This window comes from Dendropsophus ebraccatus, chromosome 3 (genome assembly GCF_027789765.1).
Source record: "Dendropsophus ebraccatus isolate aDenEbr1 chromosome 3, aDenEbr1.pat, whole genome shotgun sequence".
Classification (NCBI taxonomy): Eukaryota; Metazoa; Chordata; class Amphibia; order Anura; family Hylidae; genus Dendropsophus; species Dendropsophus ebraccatus.
In genome coordinates, this window is record NC_091456.1 from 35,192,388 (window position 1) to 35,217,962 (window position 25,575).

Consider the following 25,575-nt stretch of genomic DNA (forward strand, 5'->3'; position numbering starts at 1 on the left):
GACAGAGTTCCTGTCTCGGCCAGAGATGTCAGCAGAGAGCACTGTGTCAGACTGAAAATAAAACATTTCCTGCATGATGTACAACAGCTAATAAGTATGGGAGGACTTGAGGTTTTTTAAAAGAAGTCAATTACAAATCTATATGACTTTCTCTCACCAGTTGATTTGAAAAAAAAAAAAAAAGATTTTCGCTTTACAACCCTTTTAAGGCACTATGGCACATGATTAGAGATGAGCGAATCGGGTTCGAGTGATCCGAACCCGAACGTTCGGTATTTGATTAGCTGGGGCTGCTGAACTTGGATAAAGCTCTAGGGTTGTCTGGAAAACATGGATACAGCCAATGACTATATCCATGTTTTCCACATAGCCTTAGGGCTTTATCCAACTTCAGCAGCCACAGCTAATCAAATGCCGAAAGTTCGGGGTCGGATCGACTCAAGCATGCTCCAGGTTCGCTTATTTCTACACGTGATAGATCAAAGAAATTGTCCTATTAGAAACTGTAGCAAAAAGATGAATTCACAAAGAAACTCACCTGACGAACATACGAAATGTTTACAGCCACGTTCTGCCCACTGTAAGATAGAAACACACAACATTCATTCTGATGAACTACAAAGAAATAACTTTTTGGACCCATTTAAAGGTATAGTTCACAAAAAGAAATCTTTTAAATCCACTGGTGCCAAAAATTTGTAATTTACTTCTTATAAAAAAATCTCCATTGTCCCAGTACTTATCAGCTGCTGTATGTCCTGCAGGAAGTATTGTATTCTTTCCAGTCTTGAGAGCAGAAGAGGTTTTCAATGGGGATTTGCTACTGCTCTGGACAGAGGTGGCAGCAGAGAGCACTGTGTCAGACTGGAGAGTATACACCACTTTCTGCAGGACATACAGCTGATACTGATACATACATACTGATAACTACTGGAAGACTGGATATTTTTTATTAGAACTAAATTACAAATCTCTGGCACTTGCTGGGCCCAAGTAATTCAAAGGAAAATTCTTTAATATAATGTTTTTGCAGACCGTAATGCCATACAAGTTTACTATTTAATATGAAGGTTGACGGTTTTTTCTTCTTCTTTTACTTACTGTTTTACAGAGATGACCAATCCCACGGATTTTGAAGGATCCCGTTGGTTGTGCATTGTCAAGCTTTAGGTACACCTTGGTGCCAGATAGTTTGGTCATAGGCACGCTGTCTCTTAGTGGAGTGTTCAGATGGAGACTGCTCATTTCTGGCATGATGATCTATAAAGTGGTAAGAAAATATAACAGTTCATGTCTATTATACTAGTTGTTTATTCATTAGTGAAGTGGCCTTTTGGATTGTGCTTTAACAAAAAGTGAATGATTATGGGTCCTTTAAAAGGGGCACTCTGGCAAAAGAAGAAAAAAAAACAAATCAACTGATACCAGAAAGTTATATAGATTTGTAAATTACTCCTATTAAAAAATTTCAAGTCTTCCCATACTTATCAGCTGCTGTATGTCCTGCAGGAAGTGAAGTATTCTCTCCGGTCTGACACAGTGCTCTCTGCTGCCACCTCTGTCCATGACAGGAACTGTCTAAATCAATAGCAAATCCCCATAGAAAACTCCTGCTTTGGATAGTTCCTGACATAGACAGAGGTGGCAGAAGAGAGCACTGTGTCAGACTGTAAAGAATGCACCACTTACTGCAGGGACATACAGCAGCTGATAAGTACTGGAAGACTTTAGAATTTCAAATAGAAGTAAATTACAAATCTATGTACTGTAACTTTCTGGCACTTCACATCAGTGCTGCTTATAAATGTTTGATTCATTTGTTTTACATGTTATTCAGAATATAAAATCACAATTTTTGGGGTGTTGAACCAATTGTCTGCATTTCTATGATTCCTTATGGGTAAATTTGCTTTGCTTTAAGAGTGGATTTGGTTTACAATAACGGTCCCGGAACGAATTATGCTCGTAATCCAAGGCACCACTGTATATAGAAATGTGATGTTTACCACAATCAATCACTTTCTGATCAATCAATCACATCCCATTCCATAAATGTCTATAGTTTAGCTTGGGAAAGGCAAGCCAGTCTTTATACAAGTGCGCCATCTTGTGGCACAGAGGTGTTAGCTGTATAGCAGTTTGTGAAAAATAATTGAAATAATATTTGCATATGTGACTTCAATGTCAACTACAATAAAACCGATCAAACGTAAAGTGCATGATATAAGGCACAGCACATAAATACAAATACACTACGCAACTGTTAGGTAAACCAGACCTTGTCCTGTCCTATATTCTATAGCACTGTATAAAGCAAAGCTATTCTTCTCTCTGCTACTGTACGCTCTACTGTCCACCGCCGCCGTGTGACTCTGCCCTGTAAAAAAAATTTTTATGCACAGCACTAGAAAATTCTAGTCAGTCCCCATTCTTCTTTGTATTTCAAGTTTCCTAGGAACCAGCATTCTTGTTAGAAAAGATTTCCCATGATGCACTGCTGCATGTGCTAACAGCAAGAAGTATCATCTGTATTCAAAGATCCTCAGAACTTCTCACGGCCAGGCAAGTAAGTGCAATGAATTACAGTTTATTAAGATAGTTTTTTTTTTTCCTAACAAAAATATCTTTGAACGCTGTATTAATAGTACATTGATTTAATAGGAAATAAAATAATATGAATAATAGAATGATATTAGTTATATGTTTATCCCAGATGTGATTTACCAACCACATCTGCAGGAAGTGTGTTACAAGAATCTACTACTCTTTCAGTAAAATAATATTTTCTCATATTGCTTCTAACCTTTTCTAAAACTAAACATTGGAGTGAAAAGACTGTAAAACAAAAAAAAAAAAAAAAAAAAAACAACAAAGGAAAGAAAAAAAAACTAATGGAAAAAGGGGGAAAAACAATATTCAAGGAATATTTGCAGTCTGCAGAAAATGGTCCACCTAGGGACGGTGTAATAATTCTAATCATTACTATAATATTGTGGTGATGCTGATTACCATTATTATTATTATCTGTTTGAATAGAATCTATACAAATTATTATTATTATTATTATAATCTATATGAGTTATACGATTCACCATCTAGTTTCCTAAGGTTCCTGAAATGATACAATGATGCATTGTCCTCTTTACCTGTTTCACTGACTAATGCTGGAATCACACATGGTGATTTTTTGGGAAAATTGTCACAGCAGTTTTTGAGCCAAAGCCAGGAGTGGATCCGGCAGGTAGGAGACATAGAAGCGCTTCCTTTATTTTACCCATTACTTTGAATTCACTTCTGGTTTTGGCTCAAAAACGGCAATTGCAAAAAAACTGCAGTGTGTGAAACCAGTATGACTGGACAGTCTAGAGTAGAGTTAAATCTGTAATTCAGCATTAGAGTGAGAGTGTGGCATAGCTTATCTACTGCTTATTGAAGGTGCGGTATATCTCTCCTATTGCCTGATGAAGGTGCGGTATAGCTCACCTAGTGCCTGATGAAGGTGCGGTATAGCTCACCTAGTGCCTGATGAAGGTGCGATATAGCTCACCTACTGCCTGATAAAGGTGTGGTATAGCTCCCCTACCCCCTGATGAAGGTGCGGTATAGCTCCCCTACTGACTGATGAAGGTGCGGTGTAGCTCACCTACTGCCTAATGAAGGTGCGGTATAGCTCACTTACTGCCGGATAAAGGTGCGGTATAGCTCACCTACCGCCGGATGAAGGTGCGGTATAGCCCCCCTACCACCTGATGAAGGTGCGGTATAGCCCCCTACCACCTGATGAAGGTGCGGTATAGCTCCCCTACCACCTGATGAAGGTGCTGTATAGCTCCCCTACCAACTGATGAAGTTGCGGTATAGCTCCCCTACCCCCTGATGAAGGTGCGGTATAGCTCCCCTACCCCCTGATGAAGGTGCTGCATTGCTTACCTGCTGCTTGAGGATAGATGCTGTGGTTTGAAGATGATTTGCTTGCTGCTTGGTGAAGGATGCTTCCCACTGATAAACTTATAGGCCCAGGACCATTCCCTGCCACCAATCAGAGCCCAGTGAGGAGCACACCCCCAGCACTCCTCCCTCCCGCCCTCCCTCCTATCTGCATGCACAGCTGACAAGATTTTACAGCTAAAGGAGATGTTAGTCTTAGACAATACCAAAAGGGTCCAGTGGTGGGAGGTAACAGGCAGCTAAAGGAAATGCTGGCTATTTTAAGGGTCATTTACCAATAGGAGGGCAAAGACCCCTTTGCAGGTCCAAAGGGACCCCCCCCCCCCTCCTTGGTTGCACTGCTGTTACATCATAGACCGGCTCAAGCTGGTCAGACTGGTTACTGGAGAACATAGTAAATATGACGAGGGGGAGAAGGAGCCTCTCAGACGAATAGCAGTTAAAAGACAGCGCTGAGATTCCCAGGCAGGGAGGAGGGGGCTGCAGGCTGTGTAAAAGGTTTAAGGTCTGGGTTAAAAACACTCAGGTATGTTCCTTTTTGTAGAATAGGCAAAGCAGGTAAACACTCAGGAATGCTGTGCCTAGAGATATAAGGATATATGTCCTAAAAACAAGGCATCAGCGTCAGCTCACACTGCAACAACATGTTTACGGACTCACTGTACATTGCTATTATTACCATCGTATGGCAGAACAAACGGAACGGACTGTGCCTACTACTGGGAAGGTGTACTAGACTGCATGCACACTTGTGTTTTATTTTATTATTCAGGTCTGCTCTGTTCACATCTGCATTGTGGCTTCCATTAATAATAAAAACGCATGACCGATCCAGATCTATATGTATGATAGACGCCATTGATTTACACGTTAAACAACCATTCCATATGTGCACCATAAATACTGGCGCACGCAGGGTCCTCATATAAATGAAGTTCAGTGCAAATGCCATTTTTTCTGTGTATTTAGGCAAGAAAATCAGAGTAAATATATTGATACATGTGCCCTAATCTGACATACGACATGTCAGTAACCAGCGTCACTTTAAGAAGATGAAAGTACAGCGGCACTCACCCATAAGGATAACTGTAAACCGACTTTATTAGCCACATGCAGGCAATATCTGCAGCGGTCAAGAACATAGTGGGGACGTTCCACATAAGTGAACATGTCATAGTAACTGGTCCAGGTGTTAGGACTATCATAGATTGGTAATACAAAGAGGCAGAGGCCCTTAGGAGAGCTCGATGCCCCTGAGTTTATGGGCAAGCGTTGTATAAATTTGCAGAAAGTGTTGGATGTTATTAGGGTATGTTCACAAGGATTTATCCCTGGATTTCTGAAGTATATAGCAAGTGTAATAGCAATGCACAGCTGACAGCTGCTACTAGTTTAAAGAAAAAAATACAGATTATACTTACCTGTCCAGGCTCCTCCGATATCCCGCTGCCTTGTTCCTGTGTTCTTCGTTCACTGCAGCCGCACTTATGAACCTGTCTCTGAAGTGACGGGCTGTTCAACCAATCACTGGCCTCGGCGTTGTCCCATCTCTGTCAGTGATTGGCTGAGCAGTCTGTCACTTCAAAGAAGGAAACAGAAGTCCCAGAGGCGGCTGTGGTCAGCGGGGAACACAGGAACAAGGCTGGAGGACACTGGGGGAGCCTTGACAGGTAAGTACATCATTTAATCATTTTTACACCAAAGCACAGACATTGGTAATTTTATATATATATATATATATATATATATATATATATATATACATACATATATACACATACAGCCTTTCTGCACAATAATCGAGCTGTGTATCAGTGCTCGATTACATTATGTTGGGCCCTGTAATAGGGACCTAAGGTGTATGGGGACCTTTACTATAATCTCCTAGAAATTCTAACATCAAAGCCATATATATGTAATGTGTTTAGACAGGGAAGGTACATATCTGTAGACACTGATCTAATCTTATCTGGTGCAAATCTTTACAAAATGCATGATCTTCTCTGAGTGTACTCTAAACCAAAAAACTAACAAGCAAACAAAAAAAACAGCTGAAAGATTTATTGTTCAGAAATGTTGATTACAATACAATAATGATTATTTTACCCTGAACAAAAAGATTGATTAACATTTAGACAAAAGAAGGGAGACAGACTATTCTTTTTCGAAGGTGTGTCATTGTTTACTGATAATGAATAGTAAAGCAGCGCTGCCTACATATAGTCTGGGTATACAAACACATATAGATATGCACACACACACCTACAGATACATCCTAGATCTGAAGGAATGAAATATTCCCATTGAATTCTTTGTTCTGTACAAAGTTGAATGTGCTGACAACAAAATCACACAAAGATCATCAATGGAAATCAAATTTCCAATGGAGGCTTGGATTTGGAGTTACACCGAAATTAAAATGGAAAAACACACTACAGGCTGAGCCAACTTTGATGTAAAGTCCTCAAAGGGGTTATCCAGTGTTACAAAAACATGGCCACTTTCTTCCAGAGGCAGCACCACTCTTGTCTCCAGTTTGGGTGCAGGTTTTGCTGCTCAGTTCCATTGAAGTGAATGAAGCTTAATTGCAAACCACTCTTGAACTGGGGACAAGAGTCATGTTGTCTCTGAAAGAAAGTGGCCATGTTTTGTAGCACTGGATAACCCCTTTTTAAAACAAGTAAAAATAAGGCTATTATGTGTGGCCTCCACGTGCCTGTATGACCTCCCTACAATGCCTGGGCATGTTCCTGATGAGGTGGCGGATGGTCTCCTGAGGGATCTCCTTCCTGGACCTGGACTAAAGCATCCGCCACCTCCTGGACAGTCTGTGGTGACGTTGGTGGATAGAGCGAGACATCATGTCCCAGATGTGCTCAATCGGATTCAGGTCTGCGGAACAGACGGGCCAATCCATAGCTTCATAGCTGTGAAGAGCACAGGGCACCAGTGGTGAAATTGCTAATCCTGGCGTTCTCTGGCAAATGCCAAGTGTCCTGCACGGTGTTGGGCTGTGAGCACCCCCCCCCATCTGTGGACGTTGGGCCCTCATACCATATTCATGGAGTTTGTTTCTGTTTGTGTAGACACGGGCACATGCATGACTTGCTGGAGGTCATTTTGCAGGGTTCTGGCAGTGTTTCTCCTTGCACAAAGGCGATCCTGCTGCTGGGTCGTTGCCCTCCTATGGCCTCCTCCATGGCTCCTGGTGTACTGGTCTGTCTCCCGGTAGCGCCTCCAGCCTCTGGACACTACGCTGACAGACACAGCGGCAATACAATATAGCCTGTGCTTACAGTGTAAAGTATGGCTCCCGGCTGCACTTTACATTGTGGGCTATGGCAAATTGGAGCACGTGCACACGAATGTGACCACGTTCCAATTAAAATAAAGTGATGTTCATCCAGCTGATACTGGAGTATCAGCCGGGTGTCATATTTAAGACAATGACCATTGTTTGACATGGCTGTGTAAAATAACGGCCATTGTCTTATCCCGTGTAAACATAACTTTAAAAAGCAAATGTACCATCAGGTACATCTTTTATTTTTTTTAAACCTTAGCCACTTGGTGTCGGAGAGAAGATCCAACTGGGGTGGTCGTTTTTTTTTAAAAACATAACTGCAGGAAGAAACAGACCGCTCACAGCAGCCCTGGAAAGAGTTCGATGAAGTATAGGTGACAACAAGTCAGTAATAGTAGATTGCGGCAGTGCTCAGAGGACATAGTAGAATCCAACAATGCAGGGAAAGGAAAAGTGCTTGCACTCAACGTTGTAGGATCAAGTAGTTTATTTCCAAGGAAGCATGAAGGGGAGGGGGGTCAGCAGGTGTGCTACTCCTGGGACAGACTCTTTCGGGACTTTGCCCTTCCACCAGTCTTTTTTTGAAATGCCATCTGGTTCTCACGCTCTGCGTCGGTCTTTTCCAAAGTACCGGCCTGGCTTGGAGCACTGGGGGCAGGCCTGCCGCCCTCAGTGTTACCATGTCCCCTTTGTGAAGCCCCTACATTGATTCTAATGGAGCCGTATGACAGAGAGGAGGGGGTTTTATCACACTGGGGGGTTGCCAGCCTGCCCCCAGTGCTCCGAGCCAGGCTGGTGCTCACGCTCTTTTCCCATGCTCCGGCCTGGCTCAGAGCACTGGGGGTGGGACTGATGCCCCCCAGTGTGACCATATCCCCTCCCCTCTGTGACGTTGCTCCACTGATTCTACAAAAGGGCAGAATGTTTTATCAATTGCAATTGCAGAGGCCTGGTCTTAATTGTGACATGGGGCAGAAGATAACAGGTATCTCTCTTACTTTTGTGTATTCTACAAACCTGTCATCTTTTTTGGAGGAAATATTTTTGGGTGGCAGGGAAAGGATATGTAGAAAGTGATGCTCTGAGAGTCTCATAGTCATAGAATTGTCCAGGTACAGTGGAGTCAATTAGAAGGCACCTACCTAATCATCTGTACCTGGCACTGAAAAATGGTGAACAAGAGGTTCCTGAGCGCTTTTTAACCCTTAGAGGACCCGGCCAATTAAAATTTTTGCACTTTCGTTTTTTCCTCCTTGTGTTTAAAAGGCCATAGCACTTGCATTTTTTCACCTAGAAACCCACATGAGCCCTTATTTTTTGCGCCACTAATTGTACTTTGCAATGACAGGCTGAATTTTTTCATAAAGTACACTGTGAAACCAGAAAAAATTCAATGTGTGGTGAAAATGAAAAAAAAAAAATGCATTTCTTTTATTTGTTTTTTTTTTCGTTTTTACGCCGTTCGCCCTGGGATAAAAATGACTTGTTATATATCTTCCTCAAGTCGTTACTATTACAACGATATATAACATGTATAACTTTTCTTTTATCTGATGGCCTGTAAAAAATTCAAACCATTGTTAACAAATTTATGTTCCTAAAAATCGCTCCATTCCCAGGCTTATAGCGCTTTTATCCTTTGGTCTATGGGGCTGTGTGAGGTGTCATTTTTTGCGCCATGATGTGTTCTTTCTATCGGTACCTTGATTGCGCATATGCGACTTTTTGATCGCTTTGTATTACAATTTTTCTAGATTCGATGCGACCAAAACCGCGCAATTTTGGGATTTTTTTTGCGCTTACGCCATTTACCGTGCAAGATCAGGAATGTGATTAATTAATAGTTCGGGCGATTACGCACACGGCGATACCAAACATGTTTATTTATTTATTTGTTTATTTTTATTAATAACATGGGAAAAGGGGGGTAATTCAGACTTTTATTAGGGGAGGGGGCTTTTTACTAATAACCACACTTTTATTTTAACTTTTACACTTAAAAGTTCCGTGTAGTTGGGTGAACGATTTCAGCTCGTTCCCCATAGCGGTCGTTTCAGATCGTTAATTGCTGATTGGCGAACGATCGCTTCATGTAATAATACCCGAAGTCTTCTTCTCTCTGCCACCTTGGTATCTGTATAAACAGTGGAGACTATGTGGATGTCTTTCCACTTTACTGCAAGTAATTGCTCACTTTCAAGTGCAAATGACACCCCCACCCCCCTTTTCACATTCTTGGTCACCGGCTGTTCGGCTGTTGTGGGAATCTACTTTGTTTTCACAGACTGCCCTTCAGATTCCAGTATTACCAGTATGGAATAATTTAACAAGGGAAACACCTGGAACCTAGGGCATTGAACCATTGGCATGGCGAACCTATGACACGCCTGTTCAAGACACAACCATTTTCAATGACACCTGGTCGCATGCCGAGAAGGACGTTTTATCCTCAGTTCCTGCACGGCCAGGAGCAGTAGTCGAGCATAAAACATTTGCTGTAGTGTAGTGTAGTAGACACTCTGTGCTGGAGGTCTGTAGGCCAAAACAACAGATGTCCGGCACAGAGCGTCTACTACACTACAGCAAATGTTTTATCCTCGGTTACTGCTCCTGGCCGTGCAGGAACTGAGGATGAAACATCCAATCTGGGACTTCTGGTTAGGCCGGGGATCTTTGACCTCACTTCCACCCGGCGCAGCAGGGAGCAGCGGAATACTGCGGGGGACACATCTCTGAGGCCCTGTGATCGTCATCACAAGCAACCACATAACGCTCATAACCATGGCAACCATCATCCAATCTATTGTTCTGGGGTGTTGTGGATTTTTAATTCACCATCATTAGGCCCTGTTCACACTAAGCAAAAATGTCGGAATTCCGCGGCGGAGTGCTTCACCGTTGAATCCCGCCGTACTCAGCTCTCCGCTCAGAGAAATGACATGTCATTTCTTTGAGCAGAGAGGGGAGGAAGCAGATGCGTGCGCCCTCTCATTCACTCAAAGCAGCACACTGAGCACGTCGGGATTCCGCAGCAGAGCGCTCTGCCGCAGAATTCCGACGTTCTTGCTCAGTGTGAACGGTGTCTTACTGAGATAAGTGAGGGGGAGGCTGGGCGAGGTTAGGGCTTAATTGGAGGGCACGGTCTTTAAAAGCCATAAGGAGGATTTATCTACTGATAAACTTTTACCAGCTGATGTACCATAGTCCTCAGACACCCAGACGCACCGCACTCCCAGGTCAGGGCCACAGGAATGTGGTGTGTCTGAGGACTATGGTACATCAGCTGTGAGCCTATGTTATACACTGCATCACTGGAAAAATAAAAGAAAAAGTTTTCATATGAAGATACAGTGAGTACTTAGTTGCCCAATGCATGTGCGGTGCCATATGTGTACTGATGTCAGCGAGATGGGGAGATAACCATATATAATACTCCATACCGCTTCGTAATATAAGCCACAGACAAGAGTGCTGCAGTACTTTGACTTTGTAACTCAGGCCTCATTCACATGTCCGCAATGTGGCCCGTGCATTTCAGTGGCCCCGTTGACACGTTGTTATGGAGCTGTGATCTGTGCCTCAAAAAAAAAAAAGACAGGCCCTAGTACGGATTACTGTCTATCTATGTAGAGGGCCGTACATTGAAGACAACTACAGATGCACATCCGTAATGCAGTCCGCAATAATCATCCGCATTACAGATATACGTGAATGAGGCCTTAGGGTCCTTGTACACAGATTTGTTGACCGCGGGTGCACGTAAATTAGCACAGGTCGTTTCCAGTATCTTTACATGGCACAATGAATAGAGTGGCTGCACAAATGATCCTTGTATTGTTTGTGCAGTCATGGAAACTGTCAGTACAGATATGTATATATCCAGATGACACAGCAGTGCATACTTACCTAGTGAACTGATGCAGTGATCCAGCATCCTGTTCTCTGGCTTTCCCGTCCAGCCACTGTGTCTTCAGGCTGTGAATCATTCTGGAGGAGGCGGCGGTCTGAACAGATGGATGGGAGAGCCAGAGAACAGGATGCCAGATCAGTTTACTAGGTAAGTATGCACAGCTGTGTGATCTGTAAACTGAGAACACGGATCTATGCATATTCGTGCTGTCAGTTTCCCTTTGCTATTGGCTGCACATCTTTTGTTTACACAGGGAGACGTGCGGCTGATAATGATAAATTCTGAAGCAAGACATGATCAGCCGAGGATCTGGTATTTTCCCCGTCCTCCACTGATCACTGTCACTTTTACATGAGTCGATTATTGGCCACTGGAGCATTTCTTACAACGCTTCTGGCCGATAATCATCCGTGTAAAAGGCCCTTTACGCTGATATGGTGTTTCAATTTTATTTTGTACAAAACAACAACTGTAAAGTCCTGTGCTGTTTTTTGTCAATAAAAAGACATAGATCACTGTGATATTCTACTTAAAGGGATTATATGATTAGGGATTATGATCGGTGGCCTGTGACATAGCAGAGTGCAGGGAGTGTTTTCTTCCTCCTGAGGGCGCTATTTCGTTCCAAAGTGTCTCTGGAAAATGGCGAGTGCCTTGGAGTATAGCCCCTTAATGAGCAAGTTACAAATACGTATTACCAGTTACTGTGGGGTTAAGCCCTTTGTCAACATGTTGAGTAAACATTAAACTTATTACACAGACCTCACATCCACTTGTGTCAAGAAGTTATAGATTAACTAACACAACAAGTTTACGCTTAGAGAAATCATTGTCCTTTACTGAAACGATCAGTGGATTCTTTGCTGCTGCTTTTCTTCCTGATTCTAAGGATTTTAGTTTTTTTCTGTTCCTCCATTCCATGGACTAATCATTATCTAGTCTACTGGAGATGATAATGGTAAGTGCTTCTACACTTGTATGGACGCAGATGAAAGAAGCAAATGATCAGGCACACAATGACGCTGGCACCACAGCTATACTGATTAGGTCATGGAAAAAAATAGAATAAAATAAAAAAATATATATATCGTTGGAAAGGATCTTGTTTATGGGCAAGATCACAAGATCTGTCAAAATATTACACTTAATATTAGACGTGTATCTCAGACGTCACTTAGATGTCTGTCTTTGGCGCACACTGATTTATACATTATACATTTTGCCGATAGTTTGTCAGTGGAGGCTTTGCACGTAAAGACGGAATATAGCTCATTGTACCTATAGCAAAACATAAGCTGTCCATGCAGTGCTGGTCTCCATGATCTTTGCTTAGGGACTGAATTTTTGAGCCAATTTGCAGCTGTTTAACATTTTATATTCGGTAAAAATAAGACAAGGGGGTAATCTGCACCTTTTTTACAAAGTAAGCCCTGCTTTCCTAATTGTGGGGCGCAGGGTCAGGGGGATGGGGGTGCGGCATGGCAGGGAGGAGGCGGTGTGTCCTACTCCCACGCCTGATTTATCATGATTCATGACAAAAATCGACACCAGCTCCGGTTGAACTGCTGCGCAGCACTCTCAGGTCCGCTGGATTTCCTGAGAGACCGGCACCTTTTAGTAATTCTTGCATTGAGACAAGGCTTTATGTAAAACTGGCGTATGGGTATGCTGGTCTTGATAAATTTCGCAGGACATACTGCAGCTGATAAGTACAGGAAGACTTGAGATTTCAAATAGAAGTAATTTCAAAATCTGTATAACTTTCTGACACCAATTTATCTAAAAACTATTTTATTTCTCCGTAATACCGCTTTAAGAGCGCTCTCTCTCTCTCTCTCTCTCTCTCTATATATATATATATATATTGGTGGAAAAAGATTGCGTATAACTTATCGATATTCGATTTATCAAGTGAAATCTCTAAGGGTATAAACCCACACACCGTATATGCAGCGTATTTACAGCTGCGATAAGCAGCAAACTCGCAGCAAACTCGCAGCAGATTAGATCTAAATAACTGAACACAGCATCAAATCTGTACCAACAAATCTGCTGCGTATTTGTTGCGTATCTGCTGCGTATACGGTGTGTGGGTTTATACCCTAAATGTTCCATGTTAAGAAGGCCACTGAGTAATTCTATCATAAACACAGAATGAGCAGGAATTTCAATCAAGTTAGGCCTAGTTTACATATATAGGCCGGGTTCACACTACGTTAAAAAACACAGCCGTATTTTATAACAACGGCCATATTTGCGCAAACAACGGCCGTTATTTGTGAAATAAAGGCTATTGTTTGCGCAATTACGGCCGTTGTTATGAAATACGGCTGTGTTTTTTACGTAGTGTGAACATGGCCATAACTTGCATCCGTTACGTTTCTTTGTAAAAAACTGACTACAACTGATATCACAATTGATGGCAAAAAGGCATCAGTTGTCATCAGGTTTTCTATAATTTTTTCAGTAAAAAACAATTAGTTGCCATAAGTTTATTCCATTAGTTGTATGAATGCGCCTGTACACGACATGCCTCCGGCGCTCCATAGACTTTAATGGGTGCGATGCCAGATGAGGGAGCAGGCCACACGTCAGAACGATGCAAGCAGCGTTCTGATGTGCGGTCAGTCTGACGGTCCGGCTGCACTAATGTGAGAACGCATCATCCGAACTGTCCCATTGAAAACAATAGGGTCAATTCAGAGATGCGTCAGTTCGCTGGATATATGTAAACTAGGTCTTACAAGTTATACTCAATCTTTTCCCATAAAGATAGATATCAATCTGCTCAGTTCTTCCTGCTCTATAACATAATGGGAATAAATTACATAGCATTGTCTAGGTGTCAGGTTCCCTTTAAGATAACCCTTGTATTCCACATGATATAGCAATTCTGAAGCATCTTTTCTTAGAAGTTTTGTTGTTATTCCTACTAGAATTGTATAAATGAATAACTATCTCTTCCCAGTTGGGGGTGTGTGGCTCCGCACTCATACTGTCATGCTGACGTTGTAGACTGTGTAAGGACCCATCCATTCCAGTAGTGGAATGGTAACATCAGTTGTGCAATCTATTCATATATTTCCACGAAGAATAACAGACGTATGATACAAGGCAGCATTCTAAGAATTATAAGTATTCTTAAGAACTGGAGAAAATAGATACTTACTTAAAGGGAATGTACATTAGTACATTAGGTACATTGCTTTGGGTATTATACCTTAACCCCCTCCCGCTGCTGCACAGTAAATTATCGTCGCTGCAGCGTATGCCTGATGCTGCAGTGACGTTAATTTATGCTGCAGGATGACACAGCCTCAGGAGCTGCACCTGTGTCATTCGTGGCGGGTCCCGGCTATCGGTGATAGCTGGGGACCGACTGCAACTCTCAGCACCAGAGCCACACTCGGGTGCTGAGAGCTAACCCTAGAGATACTGACCGCATCTATAGGGGTCCTGACAGAGAATTCTCTATCCGGCGTCCATCGGGGCTATGCGAAGTGATCACAGAGCCCCGATGGTAGCCATGGAAACCGGAAGCCTCAGGCTTCCGGTTTTCTTGCTATGGAGGCCGGCGCGGGGAAGGAGGTAGGGAGGGAAGGCAGCGAGCGTGCCGGGCGTGTGGCCATGAGATCTGCCCCCTCCCTTCTCTCCCCTGCCGCTGTCACAAGATTGTAACAGTGGCAGGGGACAGAGGAGAGGGGGCAGACATAGAGACATTAGCTTATGGGATCATTATGATCCCATAAGCTGATTTCCAAAAATGACCTGGGCATTGATGCATCAACGACCCCAGGTCGTGAAAGGGTTAATGGATTGGCGATGGGCTTGGAATGCCGGTGGCGTGGTCCTTTTTTTTTAAACCTCTGCCGGGTTCCCATGTACGGTGCCGGTCTTTTTTGGAGCCCTGAAGCCTTGGGGGCAGGCCCGCTTGCCCCTCAGTGTGACAAAATCCCCTCCCCTCTGAGACACGGCTCCATTGATTCTAATGAAGTTGCTTCACAGAGAGGAGAGGAGATTGTTACACTGGGGGCCAGCGGGCCTGCCCCCAAGGCTTCAGGGCTCCAAAAAGACCGGCAAGGTGCACGGGAACCCAGCGTAGGTTAAAAAAAAAAAGGGACCACGTCACCGGCATTCCCTGCCCAGCGCCGATCCATTAAGGGCATAATACCCAAAGCAATGTACCTAATGGTACATTCACTTAAAGCAGATTTGTGAAGTGGAGACTGAGATTTTTTTAACCCTTAGGCGACCCTGGATGTACCCGTATGTTCAGGGCCGCCTCACTCGCTTTAAGAGCCTGAATTCTACTATGCTGGGTAATTTAAAGTGTACCTGTCATTTCAAAAAACTTTTGACATGTCAGAGAGACATGTCAAAAGTTTTGATCGGTCCAGATCTGAGTGTTCGAGCCCTGACCGATCATGAGAATGAGCGGTCCACTCCCCGCTTTCCATCAGTGAAAACAGTCAGGCTCATAGACTTACATTATAAGTACGACTGTACTTAGTATGAGCAGATGATGGGGGAGTAGTACCAAGGCCATCCCCATCACCAATCCGCCCCCCCCCCCGCTGCCGCCACATATGCTCTGTACTACTCCCCCATCATCTGCTCATAGTATGAGCAGATGATGGGGGAGTAGTACCAGGGCTATCCCCATCACCGCCGCCCCTGCACTAGAGTTCACTTGATCCTGGAGCAGCATTCTGGAGCTCCGGATCACTATTCCCCCCGCGGCCTACTTCCATCCTTAGCCGGGGCCTAAATTACAGCAGATAACCAGCCCGGACCCCTGCGTCGCCGCTGATGCCTGCCCCTGCTGTCACTCAATGCATACCTCCGCTGGCCGCAGCTCCGGCATGACGGGCGGGTCTGCTGGTGTAATTGAGGCCCCAGTCTCGGGGAGGATGATGGCAATCCAATTTTTATTCTCATGTCATTTAATCTTCTGGACTCAGGCGCCGACCTTTCAGGTCAGATCTCGCTTGCTCGTTCCCTGCTTTCTGCCAGCGCTATTAGACGTGTCTGTAGAAAGCAGGTAAGAGCCATCCAGGCAGCCCATAGAGGATAGCGGCGGTCTGCTGCCGCCGCTTCTATTGCATGGAGCGACGGCGGCAGATCGCTGCTATCCTGATTGTGTATTTTTTAACATGTTGAAAGACAACGATCAGCCGACATCTTGCAAGTCGGCTGATTGTTGTCTTCTATTACACAAAACAATTATCGGCCGTAACAGTCAGTATAGGCCGAATATGGCCGATAATCGCTTTGTGTAATAGGGCCTTTACTCTCCTGGTCTTCCCCTGGTTTCCACTACTCCCAGGTTCCTGTGATATCACCACCCTACTGGAACTGATTCACTCAGCCAATCAGCAGCTGATTGAAGACACTGCTGTGGCCAATGATTGGCCGGGCAGGCAGGTCTGTGGGGTTGGGAAGTCAAGGAATTCAGAAGAAGGAGACCAGGGAAGGTGAGTATTGCATGGTTATTTTTTTTTCTGATCAATCCTTGTAAATTATTAAACTGCACATTTCCATGCAGCGCACTTGAAGACTATGCCAGCTATGAGATGGAGTATATAGTATGAATTTCTTATAAATACTGTCAGTATATATTACTATTGTATTGTAGTATCTGTAGCGGCAGGCTGTAATAGCAGATTTACCATGGCAGCCATGGAGACCCCCAAAAGGCCTTTGGCTTCCTTAGCTACTGACCAGCACCTCATATTAGCATTGTGGGGTGCTGATCAAAACTGTCAAATAACCATTAAGATGCTGCGGTCACTATTGACTGTGGCATATAGGGAGTTGAACTACCAGTTTTAGATTGAAGTCCGATTCCAGCAACTGCCAGGTGGGTTTTCAGGTTGCTTTTGAAGGTCTTGATGGTGGATGAGAGACAGATTTGTTGGGGTAGAGAGTTCCTGACTATAAGGGAGACTGGGGCCAAATCTTGGAGGCGATTGTGTGAGGTACGAACAAGGAGGGAGGACAAACTGAGGTCATTGGAGGATCAGTGGTAGCGTGAGGGACGGTAGCGGGATATCAGGTTAGAGATATACACTCCATTTCTCTGATCTTCTTTCTGACAGGGTAGAATAAGCGCTTTGAAATGAGAGCAGGTTACATAAGTGTGACATAACAATTGAGAGAATGTCTATTGCTTGTGTCTGAGGTGCTTTATATATATATATATATATATATACACCCATGATTGTCCTCTGTAGTAAATGCTTTGTTCGGCTTTGTCCCTCATGGTTATATTATTCTTGCTCTTCTATAGAACAAAACACAATTTTTATAAGGTGAAGAACTGACCGTGAATTTTTGCGGCATTCAGTGTATTCAGTGGCGTAGCCACCGTGGTCGCGGGGGTCGCCGCCGCGACCGGGCCCGCCACAAGGGGGGCCCGCGGGGCCCCCCGATCAATCACTCTTGTGACCGCAAGCATTGTTTTGCTTGCGGTCACAAGAGTCGGGCTCCGTCTTCCCCCGGCTGCTAAGCGGCTGCCGGGGGTGTCGCGTCTTACCCCCGGCAGCGCGCGCATCCCAGAACTCCCTGCGCGCCTTGGGCCCTGACTTCCGGTTTCCGGCGCGCAGGGAGTTCTGGGATGCGCGCGCTGCCGGGGGTAAGACGCGACACTCCCGGCAGCCGCGCAGCAGCCGGGGACAGACCAGGAGGAGTGAGAATCAACGTGGGAGCGCGATGTCAGGTGAGTTAAGTTTTGTTTTTTTTATCAGCCTGTACGGGTGGGGGGAAAGGAGGGGGCCATCTATGAGGGTGGGGGGAAAGGAGGGGGCCATCTATGAGGGTGGGGGGAAAGGAGGGGGCCATCTATGAGGGTGGGGGGAAAGGAGGGGGCCATCTATGAGGGTGGGGGGAAAGGAGGGGGCCATCTATGAGGGTGGGGGGAAAGGAGGGGGCCATCTATGAGGGTGGGGGGAAAGGAGGGGGCCATCTATGAGGGTGGGGGGAAAGGAGGGGGCCATCTATGAGGGTGGGGGGAAAGAGGGGCCATCTATGAGGGTGGGGGGAAGGAGGGGGCCATCTATGAGGGTGGGGGGAAAGAGGAGCAATCTATGAGGGTGGGGGGAAAGAGGGGGGCCATCTATGAGGGTGGGGGGAAAGGAGGGGGCCATCTATGAGGGTGGGGGGAAAGGAGGGGGGCATCTATGAGGGTGGGGGGAAAGGAGGGGGCCATCTATGAGGGTGGGGGGAAAGGAGGGGGCCATCTATGAGGGTGGGGGGAAAGGAGGGGGCCATCTATGAGGGTGGGGGGAAAGGAGGGGGCCATCTATGAGGGTGGGGGGAAAGGAGGGGGCCATCTATGAGGGTGGGGGGAAAGGAGGGGGCCATCTATGAGGGTGGGGGGAAAGGAGGGGGCCATCTATGAGGGTGGGGGGAAGGAGGGGGCCATCTATGAGGGTGGGGGGAAAGAGGAGCAATCTATGAGGGTGGGGGGAAAGAGGGGGCCATCTATGAGGGTGGGGGGAAAGGAGGGGGCCATCTATGAGGGTGGGGGGAAAGGAGGGGGGCATCTATGAGGGTGGGGGGAAAGGAGGGGGCCATCTATGAGGGTGGGGGGAAAGGAGGGGGCCATCTATGAGGGTGGGGGGAAAGGAGGGGGCCATCTATGAGGGTGGGGGGAAAGGAGGGGGCCATCTATGAGGGTGGGGGGAAGGAGGGGGCCATCTATGAGGGTGGGGGGAAGGAGGGGGCCATCTATGAGGGTGGGGGGAAAGAGGAGCAATCTATGAGGGTGGGGGGAAAGAGGGGGCCATCTATGAGGGTGGGGGGAAAGAGGGGCCATCTATGAGGGTGGGGGGAAAGAGGGGCCATCTATGAGGGTGGGGGGAAAGGAGGGGGCCATCTATGAGGGTGGGGGGAAGGAGGGGGCCATCTATGAGGGTGGGGGGAAGGAGGGGGCCATCTATGAGGGTGGGGGGAAGGAGGGGGCCATCTATGAGGGTGGGGGGAAGGAGGGGGCCATCTATGAGGGTGGGGGGAAAGAGGAGCAATCTATGAGGGTGGGGGGAAAGAGGGGCCATCTATGAGGGTGGGGGGAAAGAGGAGCAATCTATGAGGGTGGGGGGAAAGAGGGGCCATCTATGAGGGTGGGGGGAAAGAGGGGCCATCTATGAGGGTGGGGGGAAAGAGGGGCCATCTATGAGGGTGGGGGGAAAGAGGGGGGCCATCTATGAGGGTGGGGGGGGGGAAGGGGACCATCTATAAGGGAGGGAGGAAGGGGACCATCTATAAAGGGGGGGAAAGGGGACCATCTATAAAGGGGGGGAAAGGGGACCATCTATAAGGGAGGGGGGGGGGGAAGGGGACCATCTTTAAGGGAGGGGGGGGAAAGGGGACCATCTATAAGGGAGGAGGGGGGGGGAGGGGACCATCTATAAGGGAGGGGGGGGGAAGGGGACCATCTATAAGGGAGGGGGGGGGGGAAGGGGACCATCTATAAGGGAGGGTGGGGGGAGAGGGGGCCATCTATAAGGGAGGGTGGGGGGAGAGGGGGCCATCCATAAGGGAGGGTGAGGAGAGAGGAGACCATCCATAAGGGAGGGTGAGGAGAGAGGGGGCCATCTATAAGGGAGGGGGTAGAGGGGGCCATCTATAAGGGAGGGGGCCATCTATTTGGGGGGGCAACATAGGGGGAGAGGGAATACACAGAGGGGGGCATATATTATTAGGAGGTCACATAGAGTCAGGGCTACCCACTAAATGAGGGTGTAAAGGGGACAGTACAGATGTGCAGTGTGTAGAGAGATGGAGATGGTGTCAGAGTGTGGAGCCTAATATGTCTGTCTGGCAGATTCTGTGGATTCGTGGCTCGGAGAAGTTCTCATAACGGCCCAGGGCAGATGGAGAAGATGATGAAAAGGAAAGAACTCCGATCAGAAAAGACGTCTCCTGTGAGTCACCTGATATAACTGCAGTGTAATGTATATGGTGTATAGAGCCTGTGTAGAGCTGGGGCCACCTCTATATGACTGGATGAGGTGATTTAGTGTACTGGATTTGGTCAGTAACAATATGGTGGTGATGGTAGTGGTTGTGGTGTGGCGGTAATGTTTCCTCCCTATATACTGGTATTACTGGTAATATTGGTCTCAGTATACAGGATTTGGTTGGTAACAGTATGGCGGTAATAGGTAATATCTGTCTTGGTGTGTGTGTATATATATATATATATATATATATATATATATATATATATATATATATATACAGTGGTACCTTGGTTTAAGAGTAACTTCGTTTAAGAGCGTTTTGGTTTAACTTGGACTTGGTTTAAGAACATTGCTTTGGTTTAAGAACTTCCTGTATTGGGTGGGAGCGCGAGTGGAGAAGGGGCATGGCCTGCATAGCGGGGTCTACAGCACTGTACTCTAAACACCTTCCAAATCATAGCAGATCCCCTTCAGGCTGGGGCTTACATCAGGGGACAGGACTGTGGGGGGGGAGGTAATCTCTCCATAGCTGTAACCCCTCTCTCCCCGGACAGAGAGTGCTGCATGTATGTGCCCACATCTGCCCTGCTCATTCCTTCATGCTCCCTGCAGTCTCTGTCAGCCCTTGTGTTTCCCATCCTCTCCATTACTGTACAGTACAGAATAATAAATATATTTGGGGTGCGGAACCAATTGTCTGCATTTACATGATTTCTTATAGGAAAATTTGCTTTGGTTTAAGAGTGGATTTGGATTACAAGCACGGTCCTGGAACGAATTATGCTCATAATCCAAGGCACCACTGTGTGTGTGTGTATATATATATATATATATATATATATATATATATATATATATATACACACACACACACACACAACAATAGCATCACTTGGTCGTGAAAGGAGGGGGGGGGGCCCAAGTTGGCCTCTCGCACCAGGGCCCAGGAGACATTAGCTACGCCCCTGAGTGTATTGATTCTGTTGCAGGTGAAAAGAACAATCTGTCCCCACTAGAAATCTCTTATAAATGGAGCTCTGTACAGGCAGGTTTAGATAGTGCTAGTTAGTGGCATACCTGCAGCATACTATTGCCTGTTTAAACATGAATAGATCATCCCGCCAGACACCAGGATACTTGCTTTACACTGTTACAGCAGAGAGCTATTTTGAAGTCACTTTATTATATAGTTGCTGTATATTTTAAGGGGTTATCCAGCGAAAATCTTTTTCTTTCAAATCAACTGGTTTTAGAAAGTTAGATAGATTTGTAATTTACTTCTATTTAAAAAATCTCAAGTCTTCCCATACTTATTAGCTGCTGTATGTGCTGGAGGAAATGTTTTCTTTTCAGTCTGACACAGTGCTCTCTGCTGACATCTCTGGCCAAGACCGGAACTGTCCAGAGCAGTAGCAGCAGATAGTAAACCCCATAGTAGTAATAATAATAATAATAATTTTTATTTATATAGCGCCAACAGATTCCACAGCACTTTACAATTCAGGGGGTACATACATAGACAAAAATAGACGTTACAGAGATACATATAATTATCCATGCATGAGGAGTAAGGGCCCTGCTCGCATGCATCAGCTTACAGACTACTAGTAAACCCCTCTGCTCTGGACAGTTCTTGTCTCGGCCAGAGGTGTCAGCAGAGAGCACTGTGTCAGACTAAAAAGAAAACAGCATTTCTTGCAGGACATACAGCAGCTGGTAAGTATGGGAACACGAGATTTTTTTAATAGAATGAAATTACAAATCTATATAACTTTCCAAAACCAGTTGATTTGAAAAAAAAAAGGATTTTTGCTGGATAACCCCTGTAATGATATGGAGGGATTCATAGTGACCTCTGTTTTTATAAGACTGCCCCTCTGACCTGTGTCTTCTGTTTTCAGCCTCTCTTCTAACAGTGTCAGCCAATGTTCTCTAGTGCCATACGGGCAAGTTTACCTACCTGGTGATCTCCATTGGTCCCTGCTGATAAAAATAAGTGGTTTTCCCAAGTTGTTATCTCAAACCCTACCAGACACTGATTACTTGGAGGACTGCTCCTACTCGCTACTGGTGGTGGCGACCATGAAAGGTGAGAAGACATAACCCAAGAGACAGGTGACATTTACTGCCAAGGGCTGCCATTGAGGGGACAGCAGGGGATCTATAGGGGGTTGAGATTGCCAGAAAGTCCTTGCTTGAAAAGGGAGGACTGGTATTAACAGGTATAAATACAGTGGATTTTGGCCATAATCACAGAGCCAAGTTTCAATTTTGTGTTTTCACCTTGTCCTCCTACGTATTACACGGAACGATAATCGCTCTGTGTAATAAATACAACGATCAGCCGATGACAACCATCATCGGCTGATCTTTGATATAGGTTAGAAGAACCTATAATTGTCGGGCGCTGACCTCGCATCGCTATGTGTAATAGTGGTGCGCGGCCAGCGACTGACGATATACATTACCTATCCACGCTCCAGGGCTGCCTCTGCGGTCCACTTCTCCCACGCGCTCTAGCTTCAGAGTGGCCTGTCTCAGCTGAAAGGCTGCTCAGCCAATCACAGGCCGGGACCGCCTAGAGCGTGTGGGACCCGGGGAGAAGTGGACCGCAGGATCAGCCCTGGAGCGTGGATAGGTAAAGTATACAGTAACGATCGGTAACAATGTCCTTGCAGCCCTTGTTAAACGATTATCGGGCCGTGTAATAGGCAGCTCGTTGACAGTTGTAATCGGTCCCCTATCGGCCCGCCTAATAGTACCCTTACAGTGATTTAAATTTAGTACCTACAGGGCTTTTTAGAGTGTCATCATTTTTTGCGCCACAGTGTCTAGTTTTTATTAATTTTATATATATATATATATATATATTTTATAATTTTTTTCTGATAAAAAAGTTACAAAATTTTTTACGCTGTTTACTGTGTGGGAATATTATTGTTATAGCTGAATGGATTGGACAATTGCACACACTATGATATTATTTTATTTTTATGTGTTTTATATATAAAATGGCAAAAGGGAGTGATTTTAGCTTTTATTGGGGGAGGGGCTATGTCACATTTTAAAAGTCCTTTTTTAAATTTTTCTTTTTCTTCCAACTTTTTAAGTGCCCTAGGGCATTATTACATGGAATTACTTGATTACATACAATGTTCAATGCTATGCCATAGCACAGCATTCATCAGTGATATCGGCAAACTCCACCTGGCAAACTCTATGAGCCCTATTACATGAGATGATTATTGTGCGAAAAATCATTATATCGTTCAAATTTAAACAATAAACGTTCTGTGTAACTGCAGGCAACGATCGAAAAAAATCGGTCATGTGTCGTTGATTGTTTATTTAGATCTGAACCTATAATTATCGCTAACCGTTCGCTGTAATTCCACATTCATTCACTCAAGTTCCACATTTTTTCACTAATCGCTTAGTGTAATTGCACATTGTTCATTGTTTTGCTGGGATCAGATCGAGTAAAAGATCGTAGTAATGGTCGCAATAACGATCATAGTAACGATTGTAACTAACGACCATCGTTCTGTGTAATAGGGTGAACGATTTAAGGTTAACGATAAACAATGTTGTTTGCAATCGTTTATCGATGTGGTGTGTTTACACGGAACAATTATTGTTTGAAGTTTCGCGATAACTATGGCATTTGAGCGATAACCATGTTCTCAAATCGTCGTTGGTCGTTCGCTGAAAATTCGCAGATCGCTTCATGTAAACAGGCTTTCACCGATTCACCCTATGTGTGAGATGGGCTTAAGCGATCTTAAAACGTTCGCAATAATGATTTTTTCAAACGATATATCGTCCCGTCTAAACGTTGATCGTTTTAAAAACACATTGTTACTTTAAAATCGTTATTCCTTCGATTGGACGAATTATCGCTCTGTGTAAATGCACCATTAGTCGTTAATCGTTAAAAATCGCTTTGTGTAATAGGACCCTATCAGAAGATCACCGAGCTGACTATAAGGAGATAAGTGCTAGACCTCCAGCAGTCAGTTAAAACAATCGGGACAATGATTGCGAGGGGGCACTGATTGGTCAGCTGTCACTGACATGAAAGGGCGGCCTGTCATATGATGGCCCGTCATTAAAGGGGTTATCCAGCGCTACAAAAACATAACCACTTTCCCCCCTACTGTTGTCTGCAGATTGGGTGTGGTTTTGAAACTCAGTTCCATTGAATTAAATGGAGCTTAATTGCAAACCGCACCTAAACTGGAGACAACAGTAGGGGAAAAGTGGCCATGTTTTTGTAGCGCTGGATAACCCCTTTAACTATAAGAACCTAGCTGCTGATAGCAGTCGGTCCTCACCCTTAACTCCTGAGCGTGCTTCATTGAGCCCCTGCAGACAATGCTGTAAATGTATGCCATGTATCATTTTACCACAAACCTCCATGGCATATGTTTACACCCACTGTCATTAAGGGGTTAACTAGAGGAGAATCTTCCCATGGGATTGTAGTGAAGAGACTGTGGGGGCAATTTATCATTGTTTAACATATGGTTTTTAACGGTTTTAAAAATTCGCAAATATTTGCCCATTCACTTTATTCGAGACCTCTCTAAAGTTTGCACCACTCACGTCTGTTCTCAGAACAGTTGTACATTCAGTGCTGATCTGATTTAAGAGATACAACTTTTTTTTTTTTTTTGAATGCGCCAATCTACTTCAGTTAGGACTACACTTACAAATGGCGCAAATTATGCCTGAAAATGGCACAAATGTGAAGATGTCCCATTTTAATAGGTAAAATAGTGTAGCCATACAAGTAGTACTGTGTCTAGGGAAACTTCAAACTCCTTTGAAAAGAGTTTCTTTATACATGTGATCATGACAACACTTCCTGTTCCTGTGCTCTTGCAACTCTTTACCATAAAATGAACATAAGGATTTATGATTTATGCAATGAGAACCCCATTATTCCATTGGGAACTATGTTGAGTTTGAATCGTTTCTCTGTCTTGCACAATTTGGCTCAGTCTGAAACCGCTGGGTTTGAACATTGATATAGAAACAACTAAAAAGTTATAGTTTGTATTATCTCTTTGCATTTTCCAGACAACCTTAGAGCTTTATCCAAGTTCAGCAGCCCCCGCTAATCAAATGCCAAACGTTCGGGTTTGGATCGACTCGAACCCAAACCCAAACCCGGTTTGCTCATCTCTAGTTAGAATCCTTTCAGCAGTATTGTGTACACATGATCAGAGCCCTGACGCTTGTCATTTTGATTTTAGAGCTAGAGTGCTGCCATCTAGTGGCCACAGACTGGACAGGATTCTGGTATAGATAAAACAAGGCACAGTGGTCTTTCAGGTTACACAGCCTCGCAGTGGCGTAGCTATAGGGGTCGCCATGGCGACCGGGCCCCCACGCTAGGGGGCCCGCACGGCCCCCCCTTGCCACTTGTGACAGTGTCACTTTAAGCA

At 45.0% G+C, this 25,575-nt stretch overlaps 2 protein-coding genes across 5 annotated transcripts in view; one reads left to right on the forward strand and one right to left on the reverse strand.

Moving 5' to 3' along the window:
- LOC138785442 (L-serine dehydratase/L-threonine deaminase-like) overlaps positions 1-25,575 on the reverse strand; it is a 77,877-nt gene that overhangs the window by 7,160 nt on the left and 45,142 nt on the right. Inside the window, exons 1-3 of one of the 2 annotated variants that reach the window (XM_069961409.1) lie at positions 3,931-4,038; positions 1,102-1,260; positions 539-578 (exon numbers count right to left, since the gene is read on the reverse strand). In XM_069961409.1, the coding sequence (XP_069817510.1) occupies positions 539-578; positions 1,102-1,254 (193 nt within the window). In that variant the 5' untranslated portion in view covers positions 1,255-1,260; positions 3,931-4,038. Of the gene's footprint in view, positions 1-538; positions 579-1,101; positions 1,261-3,930; positions 4,039-25,575 lie in introns of those variants that run through there. The other variant, XM_069961411.1, reaches the window with a different exon arrangement.
- The window catches only part of SDSL (serine dehydratase like), a 51,079-nt gene continuing 27,977 nt past the window's right edge, over positions 2,474-25,575 (forward strand). The window contains exons 1-2 of one of the 3 annotated variants that reach the window (XM_069961413.1): positions 11,977-12,120; positions 22,027-22,214. The gene's annotated coding sequence lies outside the window, so the exon portion shown is untranslated. Of the gene's footprint in view, positions 2,567-11,976; positions 12,121-22,026; positions 22,215-25,575 lie in introns of those variants that run through there. The other 2 variants (XM_069961414.1, XM_069961412.1) reach the window with 2 other exon arrangements.